This window comes from Mastacembelus armatus, chromosome 12, assembly GCF_900324485.2.
Source record: "Mastacembelus armatus chromosome 12, fMasArm1.2, whole genome shotgun sequence".
NCBI lineage: Eukaryota > Metazoa > Chordata > Actinopteri > Synbranchiformes > Mastacembelidae > Mastacembelus > Mastacembelus armatus.
Window position 1 is genome coordinate 6,871,784 of NC_046644.1, and position 20,810 is coordinate 6,892,593.

Genomic DNA, 20,810 nt, shown 5'->3' on the forward strand with positions numbered 1-20,810 from the left:
TTATTATTATTATTATTATTATACTGTGTGTTCGCCTTTTGTCCCTTAGGTTAAAACATTTGGGTCTATGACAGTGCAGATTAACCAACATGAAACAAATTCATAAATGTGTGATCATTAGACATGATAAACTCATACATAATATATGTGTTAATAAAACATTTTTCAGCAAGGCATTTGTTTTCTATGCCTTTTTGTCTTTAACAGTGTATAACGTGAGTAGAGCAAAAAATTTTAATTAGTCTGACACCTTCAACATATTTCTTGTTTACAGAAGATGAAATGATTTCAACATCATTTTTTGAAAACTTTAAGAAATATTAAACATATGTTTGTTTCCCCTACATTTGCACTTATCGGTATGATATTTATCTTGAAGTAGAAAGAGGATAAATAAAAAAAAGAAAACGATTTTTCTCTTAAAAATAAAAACAGAAATATTTGCTGTATCTGTTTTAATGTTTTCAAACACTGCTTGTGTGGTAGCAACTATGAATAAGATGAATAGATGATAAGTAATAACATATATTTAAAGGAGACAACCTTATTTACTTCTTTTATTTTATTCAATAAACTTATAGGCATGACCGACTGTTTATTGAATAAACCATGCACCTCGATTGGAGTGACAAAACGCGAATTTTGGTGTTTCAACTTTTATGTCCCTCAGTGGTTCCCGTTCCTTATGAACGTGCCGCACATGCGCAACGAAACGCCACACGACATTCCCCGCTTCTCCTCGCAGCTATCTTGTCGCGGGCATACATCCAAAAGCAAGCCGCTTGATTTATTCGTCCTCCATGCTCCTCTGAGAAAACATACGCTCATTTCTCTCAGCAGTCTTTCCGAGGACTAGCACCCTGACCGCCAGGCTGTTTCAAATCCCTGTGAGTATCGACTTATGACTGATACCTCATTGTTTGAATGGAGGGGCCCCTCCATGGCAGCGCATCCAGTTTGTCCATAGCATCAATAAATCAAAAGCACTTTACGTAGTCAGTTTGTTTTTAGTTCTCGTATCAAAGCTGTGGATTTAAGATGGACCCGTTCTGGCCTTCTGTCTGGTTTTTAAGACAAAATGTTGAAATAAACAACGTGACCCTTTCTGACGTTACAGTAACATTATGATAGAGTTGAAGTTGTCAGCGGTTTCGCTTTGTTTGGGTTTTTCTTTTCCGATGCATCACAACATTAAATCTGAAGCTACTATAACACTAACTACCCTGCCTTTAACTCACGTTGACGTTAGCGAGCTAAAGCTAACCGAGCAAGCTAAACGTACACACAGCTTTTCCATGGAAACGGCAGAAAAACTGCTTGTGAGTTACTGACAGCCTTTACTGAGTTTTGCATAAAGTCAGAGAACAACTGACTCTTCTTATTTAACCACTGGGATTAGGTGTTGCTCGTCTTGTTAATGAAATCTGCTGTAATACTGTTATTATTATGGAGACCATGCAGTGTAAGTGTAATTACTGCTTAGTCTGTGCTCTAATGTTTTTATTAAACACTAAAGTTTCACAAGTGTCACAGATTCTGTTCATTATTTTTATGGACAGAATTTATAGGTGCAGTCAGGGGTCGGAGAGGATCCGGTCCAGTGGCCACAGGATCTAATCTATGCTCTTTGCAGAGGATGTGGTTCTGTTGGTTTCATCGGGACCTGCAGTGTGTACTTGGGTGGTTTGTACCCGAGTGCAAAGCATCAGGGATGAGAATCAGCTCCTCCATTTCTGAGGCCATGGTTCTTAGTCAGAAAAGGGTGGATTGTCCCTCTGGGTTGGAAGAGAGATCCTGCCTCAAGTGGAGGAGTTTAAGTATCTCTGGGTCTGTTTCACAAGTGAGGGAAGGATGGAGCCGAGATTCATAGACTGAGCGGCATGGCGTCTGCAGTTATGCGGTCGCTGTACCAGGCTGTTGTGGTAGAGAGGGAACTGACCCATAAGGCAAAGCTCTCGGTCTGTCTATGTTCCTATCCTCGCCTGTGGTCATGAGCTGTGGATCATGACGGAAAGAATCAGATCTCAGATACATGCGGCAGAGAGATAATGTGAGGAGCTCAGTCATCTGGGAAAAGTTCAGCGTTGAGCCGCTGGTTCTCCACATCGGGAGGAGCCAGTTGAGGTTGTTCGGGCATCTGTCTTGGAATCCTCCCTGGGGAGGCGTTCCGGGCATGTCCCACTGGGAGGAGACCTTTGGGGAGACCCAAGACACACTGGAGGGATTATATTCCCCGGCTGGCCTGGGAACACCTCTGCGTCCCCCTAGAAGACCTAGTGGAGGTGTCTGGGGGGATGGAGGTCTGGGTGGTTTGCTTATACTGCTCCATCCTGTTGGACACTGCTTCAGCCTGGTTGTCTGTGACTGTGAGAAAGCTGACTAACTTGTAATTTCTCAGCTCACTTCAGTGCCTGTGTCTTCTATGTTTCAGGGTCGTGCACAATCGATGTTAGTTTCTTCACCATGGCAACAGAAGATAAGAAACCAGAGACTGATACAAAGCCCCCGGTTGTGCCATCAGCATCTGCCAGTCAAAGCAAGGTTTGGATTTCTTGAATAAACTCAGTGTTGCAAAATCCTGCAGCAAAAAAATATTAGTTTATTTACGGTAATTTTAGGCACAGGTGGCTTTTCGGAAAATAATTTTTTTCATTGTCATTTCTGATAAATGTTTTGCATGTGTGACACATCAGCAGGAAATTTTTAAATGGCAAATTTTGATTTCATTCACAGTCTGCACCGGCCAAGCCAAACTACAGCCTGAAATTCACATTAGCAGGCCACACTAAAGCCGTCTCCTCCGTCAAATTCAGTCCCAATGGAGAGTGGCTCGCCAGCTCATGTGAGTTCTACTATGTTTCCTTTCAGTGTTACACCATATTTTACTGTAGTGAACCTTGATATGTTGCATCACTGACTGCATATCTGTTTCATCTTTGCAGCTGCTGATAAACTCATCAAAATTTGGGGAGCATATGATGGCAAGTTTGAGAAAACCATATCGGGACATAAACTTGTGAGTTTTTACTGCTGCAATGAAAGTTTTTTTTTTTTTTTTTTTTTTTTTTTGTCATTGTAGTATTGATGAGATGCTATGTGTCACATGTATATACATGTGGAGTAGCTGTTGTGTTTTTGATAATTTTAAAAAAAGGATCATTATTACCCATGAATCCGCAGGGTATATCTGACGTGGCCTGGTCGTCCGACTCCAACCTGCTGGTGTCTGCATCAGATGACAAAACCCTGAAGATCTGGGACGTCAGCTCTGTGAGAAAATACATAATATTGCTGAACTAACAATGGGTAGCAGAGCTCTGCGCTTACATGTGTTTGTAGGAGCACTGGACTTCCTGTAAACATTAAATCAATCAGAGAAGCTGCTGCCTGAACAAAAACAGTGTCAGTGGTATATGCAGACATTCTCACACTGCAGAGCTTTTAGTCGAATGTAACTAGTAAGGCCCTGTCTGTTCAGGACTGTAGCAGCTGTCACAGTGTCTTGTAGCATTATACATTTATGAAGTATGAAAATGAAATCCAGGCAGGCTCTTTGGATTCATATCTCTTGGTTCTCTCAACGTTTACATTTTTTTATCACGATCAAAGCTGCAGTTACTTCCACTATGACTCAGGTGAAAAAGGTTTGATACTGGTTGCTAAGGGAGTATGTGATATTTTCTCCTTTTTTTTTAAAAAAAAAATCCAGGGAAAATGCCTAAAAACTCTAAAAGGTCACAGCAACTACGTCTTCTGCTGCAACTTCAACCCCCAGTCAAATCTGATCGTGTCAGGATCGGTGAGTATGAAGCTTCTGGCATGGAACAAGAAGTAAATAGAAACCAGATGTTACACCATTGCTAACGGCTGCACTCTGAGCATTATAAGCGTGTGACTGAAAGGTTTTGGAAAAAAAAAAAAATCAAACTGACGAGTGTTTGTGTCTTTTGCTTCTAGTTTGATGAGAGTGTAAGGATATGGGATGTGAAGACTGGGAAATGTTTGAAAACGTTGCCGGCCCATTCTGACCCCGTCTCTGCTGTGAGTTTTTTTTTTTTTTTTTTTTTTTAATTCTCAGCCTTAGACCAATCCCCCAGATCACCATGGTAATATGTCGGTCTGTCTGCAGGTTCATTTCAATAGGGACGGCTCGCTGATTGTGTCCAGTAGCTACGATGGCCTTTGGTGAGAACAATATTACCTTAATGTTTTTTTTGGGTAAATGTGTATATAAACAAGCCATACTATAATACCTACATAAAAGTAATAATCATACTATTACATTTATATGCTGAAATCCTAATTAGTGCTGGTATTGTTTCTGCAGTATTCGAAAATTACATTTTTGTTATGCTTTTCTGTTATATTATATATATTCTACTGTGAACTGCTTTGTGTGTTATTGTTTGGCCTTGTGTTGTTTTGACATCGACCGATTGATAATCAATCAAGTTAATCAAATAACTCTAAACCTTCCCAGCCGAATTTGGGATACGGCATCGGGCCAGTGTTTAAAGACTCTCATAGGTAAGAGGATGCAGCACTTGTAAAATGGGGTTGAATAATTTCAGAAGTTAATAATTTTTGCTCTTGTTATGTTTATGTTAGATGATGACAACCCTCCAGTTTCATTTGTGAAGTTTTCCCCTAATGGGAAATACATCCTAGCTGCTACACTGGATAAGTGAGTATTACCAGCACTGCTCCCATGGTACATGATTTTCACCAGCAGAGGGCAGTAGAACCCTATAGCAAGCTTTTCCTCGGCCACAGTTTTGTGTCAACATTTAATGAAGATGTTTAAAAGATATTATGTTGTTTAACAGATGTACTTATGTGTTTATTTATCAGCACCCTGAAGCTGTGGGACTACAGCAAAGGAAAAGTAAGCAAATTTTTCCTCCTGTTTAACATACAGTACATTTATTAGTAAGTCCTTTAATCCATCTCAGGCTGATGGTAATATTTTGTCAGTGTGATCTTTTTGAACTTTTGTTCTTCGTACATTTCAGTGCTTGAAAACATACACTGGCCACAAAAATGAGAAGTACTGCATATTTGCAAATTTCTCTGTCACCGGTGGAAAGGTAAGGGCCTTTGTTGCTAGTCATGTGGTGTTTAACATTACCAACATGTCCAGAATAAAGTTGCACATAAAGCTAAGGCCTAAGTTGCTGTTTTGCAGTGGATCGTGTCGGGCTCAGAAGACAACATGGTTTATATCTGGAACCTGCAGACGAAGGAGATCGTGCAGAAACTCCAGGGCCACACAGGTACAAGGAAACACATTATCTTAATATCTAGATTTTCAGAATAAAATAAGTCAAGAATATCATGGCTTAACATCTGATACCTTCTTCTAATTCCATTATGTTTTAGTAAAGCTATGTTTTTGATGGCATAGAAAGAAAAACGCAGAATCAAGCATATACTCTGTAAAAGATGAGACATTTTTTTTCAGGTAGAAATTTGTGGAAGCTTATTATGTAATGAATATGATGTTTTACTTACCTTTTTCTTTGTCTCTTTTTTTTCCGTTACCCAGATGTTGTTATTTCGACTGCCTGCCACCCGACAGAGAACATCATCGCATCTGCGGCTTTAGAAAATGACAAAACCATCAAGCTATGGAAGAGCGACTGCTAAGCCCTTTTGGATCTTTTGAGCCATTCATATTTCTTTACTTTTTTTTTTTTTCTATGTTTTGTTGTAAGTAAAGAAGACTGTTTTTTTCCTAATAGCTCCTGTTGGATGCAGAGGGCTTTAAGGTAATGAAATTCAGCAAGGAGAACCAAATGATGACACATAAACAGTATCAGCACACACTGTGCAGCGGACACGCTGCCCTCGTCACACCTGAGATATTCCATCTGCCTGTTAACACGTTGCCAAGTTGAGTAGTCTCATTAGGTAAATGGGTGACTTTTCTTTACAACAATGTTCTGGTGCTTCAGTACTTTTTGACACTGCATTAACCTGATGTCACTGCTTCCTACCAGCATTTCTGGTCTTGTACAATACCTGTAATGGTTATTTAACCTTTTGTATGATTTGTTTTGCCTTTCTAATTTGCCTGTTTAAGTGTTTAGTATTGTCTAAATTGCTTCGAGTTGGAGAGGTGACTCACATTTAAAAAAAAAAAAAAAGGTACTTAAGGTCTTTTTTTTCTTTTTCTGTTATTCAGTCAGGTGGTACCACTAGTACTATTCTGAACTGTCTGTAGTAACAAAGACACATTTTTCCACCTTTGTAACATCTGTCGAGAAGGACAACAAACCAGGACCTGGTTTTAGTGTGACAGTCTAAGTCAAAAATGCTTCAGGCAGTTTTACATTATACATAATGGTTTAACAAATGTTACATTTTTTTATAATCCACACTGAAGAATGAGTTGAGACCTCTGCTTTTAAAAAAAAAAAAAAAAAAAAAAAAAATCTAATTGTGACCAAATGCAGTTTTTATGTTTTGCAACTTGTACATATTACCTTGCCATGTATTGTGATTTGATTACTTTAGCTGTCTTTGTTTTTTTAATGGTCATATTCGCTCAAGTAGCTCATAGTTGTGCACAGTCGGCCGCATCTGTTCGCTGTAGTTAACCTGGATTTTGTGGAATATTTGTTTTCATTTGACAGCTGCAACCTGCAAGTTAATAAAACCAGTTTTTGTATGTTTCACCTCACTGAGTTGTGACTGAATGTCATCAGTGTCTTCACTGTCACGCTGAATCAGCTGGTCTCAGTCAAGTTTGCCTCAAGTTTTTTAATAACCTTTTTTTTTCTGTCCATGGAAAGAGAGAACATCAGAGGACAATCCACAAAGAACAGATGACATAGTTCCATCTCTTTTAAAAACAGACAAAAATATAATGAAAGAACACATTCCCATCTCACAGCGACAGGTTGAAAATGGCAAAATAAAGGCGACACAATTACCAAGGTGCCAAAGCCAACTATTCCTCTCAGTTCCATTCTGAAAATGTTCTCTTGCCTCGTCAAATAAGCTTTTCCACAACGTATACAACAGCCCACAGAAGGAAAGGGAAAGAACAGAGTACATAAGCAAGGGATAAAATTACCTTTGTACAAAAATAGATCTTTTTCCAAGTGTTTTTTTTTCATTTTTTTTTTACTTGAACATTTTACTGCCTATGCAACAAAGAAAGCAGTGATTGTGTCACAAGCTCAGCTTTTCCTGATTACACATACAACAGCCAAGCAACACATACATTTTGGAGATTTTAAAGTCTTTTACATTTTTGTTTTTCTTTTTACTCTTTCATAGTTTTCTGAGGTCCCATAAACTACAGAGAAGCTGGTTCTGTTGACTTTTAGAGCTGCTGTGATTCTGCTGGTTGATTCAATTGACTCAAATATTTGTGGGGACAAAAACCAAAAACAAAACAACAAAAACCTTAAATCTGTGTTAAACACCTGGTGTGGAACAGTTTGGTCTGAAAGACTTGTCTCCTTTCAATGTTGGAAACACTCAAGGAACAGATCTGGAGATATATATATTTATAAATATATACACATATACATATTAACAAAATATAGCTTTATGTTATAAAGCATTCATGTTGGTTATCATTCTATGTGGGTGATTATTTCTTTATGTAGTCAAGAAGATCCTTGCCTGTCCATTTCCTGCAGGGGAGTGAGCTCACTTGTTATCCACTTTATGGCTTATGATACCTGCGCTCACCAGTCACAGTAAGCTAAGAGGAGGAGACATCATCAGACTAAATAAAAAGAGGAGGATATTCATTTTAAAGTTGGGCCAACCAAAAACATGGAATTGCTTAATGTCTGCATTCCACTTAAAATAAAAAAAAAAAAGAACTCATGCCTGGTCTTACAGAAAACGCTTAACAGATCCGTAGAGATCCTCTTGCACTGAAAACTTACAAACTAAAAGCTTCCTCTTTGTTTTAATTTTTCAGAGTATAAATACTATAAACTGAGCTCAAGCTGGCAGTCAATACTGTCACCTGGATAATTTGTAGACTAATAAATCAGGTCACCTTGCTGAAATGTTTGACTAATAACACAAGAAGCCAATAGGTCATAGTGCAGTTATTGCTACTTTTTTTCAGTTTTCTCTGACAGGTTTTGTCTGAACCAAAGGAACACTGATAATGATAACGCTGTGAGAAAGTGCCGTCTCTCTGTCTGATTAAATACTTGTAGAAAAATTCAAGTAATGTTGCAGCACTGCTTCTCTTCCACTAGAGGGAGCTCACAGCTCTTAATTTGCCACCACATCCCTCACGCTCTGACTCACTCATCCAAACTGCTCTTATCTGATGTGTACATTATTGTGACATTTCAGAGCTTGGCGTCTGAAGATGCTCTTTGCTTTTTTTCTTCATAAAGTATCACTGGATGCCTGGGAGTCGGTTTCACATCTGCATCTCTCCCCTCAGTGGATGGCCTTGTGTGAAACTGGCTCCAAATCATAAAGAAAAAATTGACACGTTGATTATTGGTGCCTTGGTCAGAGCCTCTATGGAGTTAATTATGATAATAAGCTGAAAATTAGTGGTGGTGTTGGGGATAATACTGAATATCACTGAAGGCGGGTCAGAAACTAATAGCTGACAACTAAAAAGCTGTTGCTGCTCGAGGATTTAATTTTTAGGTGACACTTTAAGTGAAATGAATCACAAAATGGAAACTAACTATTAAATCAGGAGAGAAATGAATGGTGAGAATACGTTGGGGTCATGGTACCTGAAATTTAAAAAGCTTAAAGTCTGTATTGGTTTAGGGTGAGGGTTAGGGTTATTTAATCATAACATTCAATGATTATTTCATTTAAAAAAAATAAAAATGAAAAATCTGACTTTTTAGCAAATGTAATTATCTTATTTGGATTTTTGATTTGACTTTCAATGCAAAGAGTAAATGCCAATGAAAAGTATTTTTAAAGGGTTTACAAATGCATTAATTGATTACAAATAAGCAGCGACAAAACAACTGATGTGGCTCCATTCAACTCAACTCCAACTTGACTCCTTACACCCTGAACTTTCTCAGTTTAGGCTTGAATAAGGTAACACAGTGCGCAGGTTTTTTTCTTTCTTTTCTCCAAGTTCAGACAGTGTCAAGACGCTTCTGAAAAGGTGGTGAAAATGCAAATATAAAAAGAAAAGCCTTTAATTGAATTCTCTTTTAGTCCTCACCTCATCTTGTTCTGCTATTATCAAACATGTCCTTAACTTTCGTTATGCTTCACTGTTCTAAAAAAGACCTTTGAATTAGGTCATAGTTGTTTGTTTTCTATCTGCTGTAATCAGTCAAGCCTAACCCCATCAAACACCTGAATAGTGGGGGAATATAACTTAAAAATATCAACTCCAGTCCAGGAAATCATCACAGTGGACCCACACCTGACACACACTTCTTGTAAAGGATCTTTAAGGACCTTTTTAAGCCGTACTAACATGCACCCGCTCTGTTGTCAATCTTTGGAAATGCACTCAATGCATAGTTTTGCAGCAGCTGCAGCATTTACAGAAAAGAAGAAGAGGGGGGAAAAAAAAGCAGAGTATGGGCATAAAGCGTATTTATACATAACATAGAGATATTCAACATTTCAGTTCGACTTGAATGACACTTGGTTGTCCAGAGAAGTGCAGAGAGAGCGAGCGTGCGTGTCCCTCTGAAAGAAATTGGGGCGTTCCGGATTGGGTCTGACCCAAAATCCACCTCAGAGGTCAATTACGTCAACATCAGCTCTCTGTTTAGGAACCCGACTCCACGGCCATGAGGTTAAGTGCCAAGTAAAATAAAATAATGGCTCTGCTGCAATGACACACTTCTTCCGTATATTGTAAAATGGTTAAAAGGACGGCAAGGACTTGAAGTCTGTGGGATGGGAAAAGAGGTAACTGTGCATTCCTGCTGTTAAAATGAAAACTGAAAATAATGTCAATACTGTACGGTTGTAACTTTCTGTACAGGTAGATACGAGGTGTTTGAAAAGCTAATCCCCCCTGCATTCAGCAGGTGGACTTCTGAGTGTGGAGGTGTAAATGGTGTGCTGAAATTCACATGATCTCGATGAAGGCCAAATGTTTCAAATCACATGACAAAAGTTGTTCCTGTGCCTGCTGGTTGCCTTTCCGAGCCCCTAGTGAAGCTCCTGTAGCATAAAGCTAATGTGAGGCTAATTTACAACATCCCGCATTCTCCCATGTGTAGAGAAAACTGCGTAGATTGTACATGATAAGCTCTTCCAACTCCATTGATTAATACATTAACTGAAGGGCTGATTACTTGTAATACATTGTCCTCCCCGTTGTTGTTGCACAGTGCTAGTAGAGTAAGACATGGTTGTATTTGTTAGAACTGGGCAGAGACCTGAGGTTTTTGAGCATTTGCAGTCTTGTTAACCCACCTCGGAGTTCTACTCCAGAAAGCTCAGACTTCAAAAACAGCTAGTGCAAGACCTGACGTGCTCAGTCGAGTCAGGCAGGAGCAGACGAGTTCCTTTAAGCAGACACATCTTCCCCCACCGCCGCTCCCTGAATTAAGTTCAGTCCTGAAAGACAGAGAGGGCTCAGGTCCAAGTCTTAGACAGCCTGAGTCTCTCCAAGTCCACGATTGTCCCGATCACAACGCTGAGTGTCCAAATATGACATCATTGCTGTTTGTTTTGAGTATACCTGTTAGTATAACTGTGGGTGTTAAAATCAGATCATCTCTGCTTTTTTTTTTTTGTCAAGGTGTAGAGAAAGCAAAGATGAAAACAATGGCTCAATACATTTCTGTGTCCTCTGTCCGTCCTCTATTCAGTCCACTGTTGTGAGTTGTTGTGTCATTCATATATATATATATATATATATATATATATATATATATGCATATACACACACAATAAGAAACATATATGTTTCTTATTTATAGATTTTTTACAAGGTATTAAACCGACCCACAAACATGATGTTAATTGTTTTGAAAGACATGAAAGGGAGCTGAGGTGAGAAGAGAGGAAGGAAGGGAGAGGTTCTCCATCCAAAGTTGTCATGTGATCTGTCCCTATCTGGAGACAGCATAAAAAAAGAAATGCTCTCAAATCCAGGGCTGGCTGGTGGGAGATGTGTGTGTGTGGGGGGGGAGGGGAGTGCGAAGGGCTCGACCCTCTCTGCTATTATGTCATTTGATGTGGGGCTTCTAGCATCTCCATGAGGAAGGTGTCGATGGGCGTATCGCCAATGAGTTTAAAGAAGAACAAGTGCTCCAGACACTTGAGGCCGATGGAGCGCAGCGCTGGTAACCGCAGCAACAGCTTGGCAAACCTGTCACAACACAAGACCAAAATTAGAAACAAGACTGAAAGAAAATGTCAGCATTATGTATCTGACAAGAAAATGGAGGGACGAGGAGATGTTCATGAACTAAAAACTAAGATTTTTAATCACACACAGGCCTACATACCACAAATTGAACAAGACACATGGGCATATAGAAACATAGGGCCATTGATTATGCAAGCGATCAATCCTCACACTTGCACACCAACTCATAAATAGCTGGCATTTATCCAGCTGCAAAGAGCACTTCACGAGTTTAGGCAGAGAGATTGGTGGATCAAACTTGGCATGTAATCAAAGAAAACATTTTAAAGATATTTTCTGGCATCCAAAGGCCATAATGCATCTCTGTGATTTGCAATTTGATAGAAACCAAATGCTCACCAGGAATCAGGCTGGTGAGGATTCTGAGATTACGAAACATAAAGATGGATTGATATATATATAACTCTACATAAACTCACTACAGTAACAGTTTTATTGAAGAATTTTAAAATGATCTTAATACTCACAATCATCACATTCCACTCTGCACCACATCAGTAACAAGCAATCAATCACATCTGATTAACAGCTACTGTAAAGATCGCTTGTGTAGATACTGCATGTAACAGCTGTCGTTTTTACCTTATAAAGACTTGTGCAGTTTGGAGCTTAGGATAAATACCAACTGGAAGCCCTACTCTTTGTGGATTGCTGTATATGAGGACAGAGTCTGGGGATGAGCACAGTCATTTCTGTGTTTGTGTACTCACCTGCCTGGTTGCTCAGGGTACTTCTGTTTGCAGTAGGCCTCTAAAGACGCATAGACTTTCTCTCTAAGAGCTTCTACCTCACCTGGGTTGGACAGGCCTTTAGAGTCTATGGAGAGGCACACAAATAATAAAATAAGCAACATAAAACCTAAATCTGCCTATATGAAGTCGTACTACTGTTTTTTTACACTTTTTATTGAAATGAGTTCGACATCCTTATAATTGAACTACTCGCCAGTATAAATTAATGTTGAATCTCTTTGTCAAGGTCACCTTGCAAGAGTTTATGATGTAGAGCAGGGACTTACAAGTTGAGTTTTAACCTCCAAGGCTGTGGCACTGTGGGCATGTGTCACCACATTCTGGGTTAGTCCAATTAGGACTGTTATTTCAAAGCTGCGCTAATTTAAACTCCACTGGAGGACTCATCCTTGTTTAACGACACAATCACGCCATTGATTAACATTTCTGACGAACAAAGCGTAGCACAATTGATCAACAATGAATGAACATTTGTTGTTAATGGCTGGACTAGATCACAGTGTGGGAAACGAAGGACTGAGGGCCTTTTTAGCCTCGGTGTCCCCTCCTCGACCTCCCCCACCCTTTGCTTTCTCAGTCAGATCAGCCTAGTGAACCCCTACTCAACAAGGAATCAGGCCGACAAGTGAACCGGTGCCAGTGGGCCTGGATTTGGCTTGAACAAAACATGGAACACAGAGGATCAGTGTGTCTGGGGTGAACAGATTCACAGTGGCCCCAGAGGGATGGAAGGAGGCTGCCACAGAGAGTCATTAAAAACCTGGGTCACACACTGATGGTTTGGTTTAGTAAACTTCAGTCCCATGTGGATGAGGTTTAAATACAGAACAGCACACTTATAGGAGGAGTAGCACAAGCCAGGCAACACTTGCTGTCAGAGAATTTCTTTGACCAGAGTTGTGAAGGAAAATGCCATAAAAATGCACACAGGGGAATCAACTACAACAAAATTCGAGTGGCTTCAATAAGGAAACAACAAACCTTTCATACAGCTACCTTTCAAGGCTCCTGGGAGAGAGTCTGATACTAAAAATATAGATTTTATTTTGATTCTTACCTTAGGTACTTTAAGTGTCTAATAAATCATATTATATTCTATTACATTTCCCTGACGTACTGTGTTCTGATTGCCAGCCAATTGTTTTGGTTCAAAGTGAAATTGAAACTAGAGAAACCCTTGTAAAAGAGCACACTTTGAAACACCTAATTTACACCCTCTTTAATCTGCCACAGCAAATCAAAGCATACATATAGTGATAATTACCTGGGTTGAAAAGAACTATAGCTCGAAGGCACCCCAGTTCTGTCTTATCCATCTGCATGTCCCTCATCTTGGACACCAGTTCTGTAAGCACTCTAAACAAAAAAAAGAACAAAACAAAAAGTCAGAAATTTGCCTGGATATAGTTGAAACACTATTTTAAGTTTGTTTAATCCTTCTTTGCTAGTGGACTATTTTTGTGTTATATCAGAAAACCAAATGAGTGCCAGAAAAGTTAAGATCACAGGAAACCATTTGAGTCTAATTGGTACACTTTGGTAAATGATACACCACGCTTCATGTGAATTATCCAAATCCAGACTGGGACAATAAAACTATGTTTTAACTACTATCCAGCTCACGTCTATTTAAAAACAAACACACACAAGCGCACACTCTCAGCCCACAGTGGCACCGTTAGATCAGTGGAAAAGTTTACAACCCTGCAAAGTCATTATATTTAGTATATGGTTTTCATAAAAGGAAAGCCACAGAGTAAACACAAGCTGTAATCTAACACCAGTACTCCCACTGTCTGTGTGTGACATCACTGGTGGGAGTGTTGGTGTGTGGACTCAAACTCCTCACCCCTCTTTGACTCGGTCACACCCACTCCCCGCTGCTCTTTATTTTCCCTCTTACTCTGTTTCTTTCCCCCCTTTGCACTTGAATAGTAAAGTCAATTGTGGCTCTTAGCTCATTCTAATTCAATTTGCTCCAAGGAGGAAGAACAGAGCTTAAAAAAAAGAAAGACAAAGAAAAGATGGGAGTGTTTAAGGGAATCAGCCTCTTCATTTGTATGGTGAAGAGAGGGGGAGTAGATAAGGTAACATTATCAGTTCTCGGTATCTTAATGCTTGCCACAGTTAATGCAGGAATGGAATATGTCCTGTGGCTGTGAATGCCAGTGATTGAGCACAGAAGCTGGTGATCAGAGGGGCAGAGACACAGGAAAAGAGAGAAGCTGCAGCACATACAGTGGGTACGGAAAGTCTTCAGACCCCATTAAATTTTTCACTCTTTGTGTCATTGCAGCCATTCGCCAAAATCAAAAAAGTTCATTTTATTTCTCATTAACGTACACTCAGCACCCCATCTTGACAGAAAAAAAACAAATGTAGAAATTTTTTGCAAATTTATTAAAAACGAAAAACTGAAATATCACATGGTCATAAGTATTCAGACCCTGTGCTCAGTATTGAGTAGAAGCACCCTTTTGAGCTAGTACAGCCATGAGTCTTCTTGGGAATGATGCAACTAGTTTTTCACACCTGGATTTGGGGATCCTCTGCCATTCTTCCTTGCAGATCCTCTCCAGTTCTGTCAGGTTGGATGGTGAACGTTGGTGGACAGCCATTTTCAGGTCTCTCCAGAGATGCTCAATTGGGTTTAGGTCAGGGCTCTGGCTGGGCCAGTCAAGAACGGTCACAGAGTTGTTCTGAAGCCACTCCTTTGTTATTTTAGCTGTGTGCTTAGGGTCATTGTCCTGTTGAAAGGTGAACCTTCGGCCCAGTCTGAGGTCCTGAGCACTCTGGAAGAGGTTTTCTTCCAGGATATCTCTGTACTTGACCGCATTCATCTTTCCTTCAATTGCAACCAGTCGTCCTGTCCCTGCAGCTGAAAAACACCCCCACAACATGATGCTCCCACCACCATGTTTCACTGTAGGGATTGTATTGGGCAGGTGATGAGCAGTGCCTGGTTTTCTCCACACATACCGCTTAGAATTAACGCCAAAAAGTTCAATCTTGGTCTCATCAGACCAGAGAATCTTATTTCTCATAGTCTGGGAGTCCTTCATGTGTTTTTGGCAAATCTATGCGGGCTTTCATGTGTCTTTCACTGAGGAGAGGCTTCCGTCGGGCCACTCTGCCATAAAGCCCCGACTGGTGGAGGGCTGCAGTGATAGTTGACTTTGTGGAACTTTCTCCCATCTCCCTCCTGCATCTCTGGAGCTCAGCCACAGTGATCTTTGGGTTCTTCTTTACCTCTCTCACCAAGGCTCTTCTCCCACGATTGCTCAGTTTGGCTGGACGGCCAGGTCTAGGAAGAGTTCTGGTCGTCCCAAACTTTTTCCATTTGAGGATTATGGAGGCCACTGTGCTCTTAGGAACCTTGAGTGCTGCAGAAATTCTTTTGTAACCTTGGCCAGATCTGTGCCTTGCCACAATTCTGTCTCTGAGCTCCTTGGGCAGTTCCTTCGACCTCATGATTCTCATTTGCTCTGACATGCACTGTGAGCTGTAAGGTCTTATATAGACAGGTGTGTGCCTTTCCTAATCAAGTCCAATCAGTTTAATTAAACACAGCTGGACTCCAATGAAGGAGCAGAACCATCTCAAGGAGGATCAGAAGAAATGGACAGCATGTGAGTTAAATATGAGAGTCACTGCAAAGGGTCTGAATACTTATGACCATGTGATATTTCAGTTTTTGTTTTTTAATAAATTTGCAAAAATTTCTACATTTCTGGTTTTTTCTGTCAAGATGGGGTGCTGAGTGTACATTAATGAGAAATAAAATGAACTTTTTTGATTTTGGCAAATGGCTGCAATGACACAAAGAGTGAAAAATTTAATGGGGTCTGAATACTTTCCGTACCCACTGTATATGGGTTGCACTACAGCACATTTAACTGCAAATTCTGCTTGATGTACGATATGAAGGTTGCAGTTTTCACATTAGAAATCATCTAAGCAATTCAGTGAGAGAAAATACTTAAGTATTTTGACTGCATCTTTTCTAACTTTCCAAGTGGTGTATCTCAGTTCAGCTCCAGGTGTGATGCTGCTGAACAGACACGTCTGTCAGACAGCTTGCTTCACTGTAACATCAATAACAGTCAGCGAGGTGTGTCCTGCTGCACACACCCAACTTCACTGTGACTCACTTTTTAATCGATTTTTGTTTTTGACATTTTCTGAGCAGTTCAGTGTTTCTGTGTGACTCCCGGTGCATACAGGTGTACATATTTAATATAACGGAATCAATCAATAGTTCCTCTGCTGCTTCACCTTTCAGAAAGCACTGACTTTCCAGTCTATGTATACAGTTTCAGCGTAATAAACCATATCATGTTGTATAATGAGACCCCTTTCTAATAAAACACATTTATAAAGGGGTTTAAAGGGTTGAAATTAAACCTTTATTAATAATGGATGGTTTTTATTGGTTTTCACTTTGCAACTAAAAAGATATTATAAATATTTTGTTATGCATTGATAAAACATCAATGAATCATTTTTTGACATTGTCAAACCCTTTAATTCCAATTTATTAACTTTACCTACAATTATATTATGATCAATTGCATCATGAAAGTGTTTCTAATGTTTTATAGATCAGCAAGGAGACAAAGAAGGACAACTTTTGAGCTACTTTATAACCAAAAATAATGCTGCCATTCAAATGGAATCACCAGAGGGTTGTCTTTATTATTAATAGCTTATATTTGACCTCCAAAACATAAAGTATTAACTGACCCACTAATAAATCCATTAGTTACAATATCTAAGCTCATTATGAAATATAATTTCTTACTGTGTGTTCACAGAATGCAAAGCAAATATAAGGGGCGTCACGTCTGCATACCAAGTCTAAGAACACATGTTATGAGAGACAAATTCGCCTGGAGGGTGACGCACAGACGTGTTTACACATGTGAAAACATTCTTTAAAATTTCTGTGTATGTGGGTGCTTCATGACTCTGCTTTATTACTGTAACAAGAAGAGGGGAAAAAGAGTTTTCTTGTGAGTACTACACTCATCACTTGAGAGGAGATGTCAAAAAATAAGACACACTCCAAAACACTTTCTAGGCTCAAAGAAAGTTTTACAAATAAAATTTCTAATGGCAAGAGTAACAACTGACCTGGTTTGTAGTTTAAAAATGCACTTTTCATTACAATACCAATAATGGCCACTGGGCTGAATAGCGACACTATATCCAGCTCACATTATACATGCAGGGGTAACATAAAGTTAGTATGGTGCATTTGCTGTTTGTGGTGAGCTAACAAAAGCGGACAATTCACTTTGCTTTCTGTCTTAAAACACCTTGAAAAAAATACATAAAATATCTCTATGTGGTAGCAATGGTTTCCACTTCCATTGTTACTACTTAGTGGAAGAAAGTTTAATAATGGGGTAATAATTACCTGTCAAAGATGGCTCCCACTCCAGCACTATGGGCGCTGTTGCGGTGGACGTGCAGCCCAGTTGCCAACAGAATCCCATCTTTAACTGCTATCGAGCGGTGTGAAAATGATGCAATGAGGAGTTCATTCCAACCTGAGACAGTGAGGGGGAGAGGGATTGAGGAAAAGTATGAGAAAAACAAAATAAAACAAAAACCCAAAGCAAATCCCAGTACAAAAGTTCACACAGCATTCAGGCAAAATGAAACTGACAACAAAAGGGGAATTCCAATGAATCAATTAAGCTGTGTGCTAAAAGCGTGCAGCTTTCTCAAGCGCAGGCATCGGGTTATTACTAAGACATTTGAATCATGCTTTCTGAAGAGACAAGCGTGTAAAAGGGATGAACTGCGCCTGCCATCACAATAAAGACAACAGGCTTGATGTGCCAAAGCAGGGTCTTGACACAGAGAGCACTGAAGACACAAGACAGTGGTTTTTGAGTGACAGGGTTCCTTTAACTGTTCTGCCTGGCAACACTCGCCTCTTCTCCCCAGAGTTGAGTTGGGTATGAGAGGAGCTGGGATGCTTTTATCTGTGATGCAGCAGAACTAAAGTGGTTATTTATAGAAAACCTGAGCGCTGAGAAGAGACAAGCTATCCAGAATAATGTCTTTCTCTCAGCTTTGCTGAAGTCTCTTCATCATTGTATGTGCTAAGGATAAGGAATGATGGGTGGATTTGATTTTTTTCAGGTTAGGGGATGGGTGTGTAATAGCGCTTTTTTCCTGGAGGTGTATTTAGAATATAATGGTGTAATTTGGAGCGACAGGCAGACAACAAGGGCGATGTGTTGGGAGAACCCAGAAGACCTTCCTGCATGTGATGTTAGTGAACGTAACAGACATGACAGATGATTCATTTTCTGCTTTATGTTGCTGCTTCTGTGATCCTGAGCAGTTAGCTTGCTGTTCCACTTACAGCAGAAACACACAATGAGCTTTCTGACCTTGATAGGTCTGACGCTTGTCTCAGTCACATGACCAAGACACTTATTCATGGTAATGCCGTTAGTCTATTTCACTAAGATTTTTTATGTCAATGAGGTGATACTAGAATCTGTAATTCAGTGTTTTTTTTCAGTTTCTTTTTTTTTTCAGTCGATGTCAATGTTGTGCACAATTACAACAATGAAACATCTTATCATTAAAGCCTGCAGGTCATTAAAAAACCTTCACTGTGGGGAAAAGAGCTGATTAATGTAGCGCTGTTCGTTCAAAAGACAAGATTTAACTAGTAATGAGGCATTTTCTACATTGTGTTGTGCACTTGTGACTTTAACACATTATTCTTTGTTACATTATGCAGTGTATCCATGTATCTTGTGGCATTATTATTGAATGAAATCATTATTACTGTCAATCATTGCCATTGTTTGTGGGTTTGTGTGCACAAGGATAACTGCTGACCTTCTATTTTTTGGTTTGTCTGAAAAAGACAACCAGATTACAGACACTATGGTATGTATACAAAAACATCTCATTGGGTGTATGGGATTTGTGGAACTAACCAAAATATAGAAAATCACTGACATTATTATTTAGGCTTGCTTCAGGAAAACCTTTCTGCCTTTAATGAACTTGTTTAAGTCTTTTTACAGACCTGCTCGTAGAAGGATGACCTGGTCATCCAGCGGCAGCTCAGAGAAGTGGGGGATCCTCTTGGCCCACTCTACTAGGGTGAAGAGCTGTTTGTCAGCTGCCTGACAAATATTTGTCACTGGGTCATTCGGCTGGAGGAAAACAGAGACGAAAGGACAAAAACATTGGATATTTAGACATTCAGGTAGTGAACAAAATGAATAACTATCATATATTTGTGTTGGTCTTTGTGTTGTTCCTTGGCTGAGGGCCTGCTGTCAGGTTGAGCTACATATCACCCCACATTCACTTATACATATCCAAACTAACATGAAGACTCAACTGTGATAATAATTCCCTCTAAAGAGGCGCAAATCGGAAGACAAAATGAACAGTGACTCTTTTCTAGCTCATAGAGGAAATACCTGCAGAGAGCTGCTGGTGAAAAAGCAAATTTCAGCAAGCAGAGTTTTTCTTTGGGGACCTTTTAGCTGACACACAAATCAGCCTTTTGGACAGCTAGTGGAGCTCAAGTGGCCTCTCCTGACACTCTACTAAAACTTCACCACAGAACAAGCGCTTTGGAGTTCAAATGGGGCTTTATTACAATACCAGGCAAGGCTTTGGAATAATGCAAACTATGGTGTACAATGTTTATTCATATTTACCCAAAGTAATGCTAATAAAAATGATTGCATTGCCCAAGTCATGACTCTGAGACTGAATGCATCTAACAAGAACTAGTTTATATTCAAAAACTCATACATTCTTGGTATGGTTCAAGTATACTGCACCTCTTATGATTTTACTATACATTGTCTAAGTTTTCCAAAGATTTGTTGTTGTTATGGCCCTGTGATGGACTGGTGACCTGTCCAGGGTGTACCCCTGCCTTTCACCCATAGAGAGTTGGGATAGGCTCCAGCTGATCCCTGTTACTCTAAACAGGACTAAGCGAGTATAGATAATGAATGATTGAATAAATGAATGTGGTTGTTATTCAAGGTTAAAATTCCTAAATAGAAAATTAATCAATAGATTTCAATAATGAAAAACAAGCCAGATCAGTGAGAAGGCTACAATCCTTTATAGACTTCACACCATTAGATCCATTTAAGCCTTGAAGGTTTTTGACCATAAAAGCTAGAAGAAATAATGAAGGATCATAACTATTATTTCAGTGCATGTCACTTTGGGTCCTAAACTAAGAAGTTCATCACAGTAATCTCAGCTGTGGTGAATTTATTACACATACTGTTGCTGTGGAAGCACATTTTATCAAATGCAAAAATATACAGAATTTTACTGGAACAAGCTACATTTTTGATTAAAAGAATTGAAGTAAGATAAGCTTCCCAGGAAACAAGTCAAACCACATTTGCCAATGAAGAAGGAAACAGATGGGATTTTAGAAATTCTCCTTCTTTATGGTCAAATGCTGTTGTCTACTAACATTTCCTTCTACAGGAATGAATGGGTGTCAGGAGAGGCCACTTGTGCATCAAATTGTTGAGTTGTTGTAATAATTTATTCTTTGAACTTTTTTGTTGTTTTACAAACTAGCCCTGTGATACACTGGTCAGTAGCCAGTGCACAGTCCAGGGTGTAGCCCACCTCTCATCCTTCTTAGATGATTCAAATGTACTTAATGTATGAAA

The 20,810-nt window shown here is 39.5% G+C and overlaps 2 protein-coding genes across 9 annotated transcripts in view; one reads left to right on the plus strand and one right to left on the minus strand.

Moving 5' to 3' along the window:
- The first annotated feature begins 712 nt into the window (after positions 1–712).
- Positions 713–6,682, plus strand: wdr5 (WD repeat domain 5). Its single transcript, XM_026296885.1, has 14 exons — positions 713–887; positions 2,432–2,541; positions 2,734–2,842; positions 2,943–3,016; positions 3,181–3,270; positions 3,710–3,799; positions 3,958–4,041; positions 4,130–4,185; positions 4,481–4,527; positions 4,609–4,684; positions 4,852–4,885; positions 5,013–5,087; positions 5,186–5,273; positions 5,546–6,682. Exons 2-14 carry the CDS (start codon positions 2,464–2,466, stop codon positions 5,644–5,646), a joined length of 1,002 nt encoding a protein of 333 aa, XP_026152670.1. The 5' UTR covers positions 713–887; positions 2,432–2,463; the 3' UTR covers positions 5,647–6,682.
- Positions 6,683–6,742: 60 nt separating this feature from the next.
- rxraa (retinoid X receptor, alpha a) overlaps positions 6,743–20,810 on the minus strand; it is a 136,555-nt gene continuing 122,487 nt past the window's right edge. For 7 of the 8 annotated variants that reach the window (XM_026296874.2, XM_026296876.2, XM_026296879.2 and 4 more), the window contains 5 exons: positions 19,175–19,304; positions 17,534–17,666; positions 13,379–13,470; positions 12,073–12,178; positions 6,743–11,302 (listed from right to left, as the gene is read on the minus strand). In XM_026296874.2, coding sequence (XP_026152659.1) covers positions 11,155–11,302; positions 12,073–12,178; positions 13,379–13,470; positions 17,534–17,666; positions 19,175–19,304 — 609 coding nt within the window. In that variant the 3' untranslated portion in view covers positions 6,743–11,154. The remainder of the gene's footprint in view (positions 11,303–12,072; positions 12,179–13,378; positions 13,471–17,533; positions 17,667–19,174; positions 19,305–20,810) is intronic. The other variant, XM_026296880.2, reaches the window with a different exon arrangement.

Coding starts and splice junctions, on each gene's coding strand:
- wdr5 (XM_026296885.1), top strand. CDS start 2,464: ATGGCAACAGAAGATAAGAAACCAGAGACTGATACAAAGCCCCCGGTT. Junction 2,542..2,733: donor CATCTGCCAGTCAAAGCAAG/GTTTGGATTTCT, acceptor TTTCATTCACAG/TCTGCACCGGCCAAGCCAAA. Junction 5,088..5,185: donor TCTCTGTCACCGGTGGAAAG/GTAAGGGCCTTT, acceptor GCTGTTTTGCAG/TGGATCGTGTCGGGCTCAGA.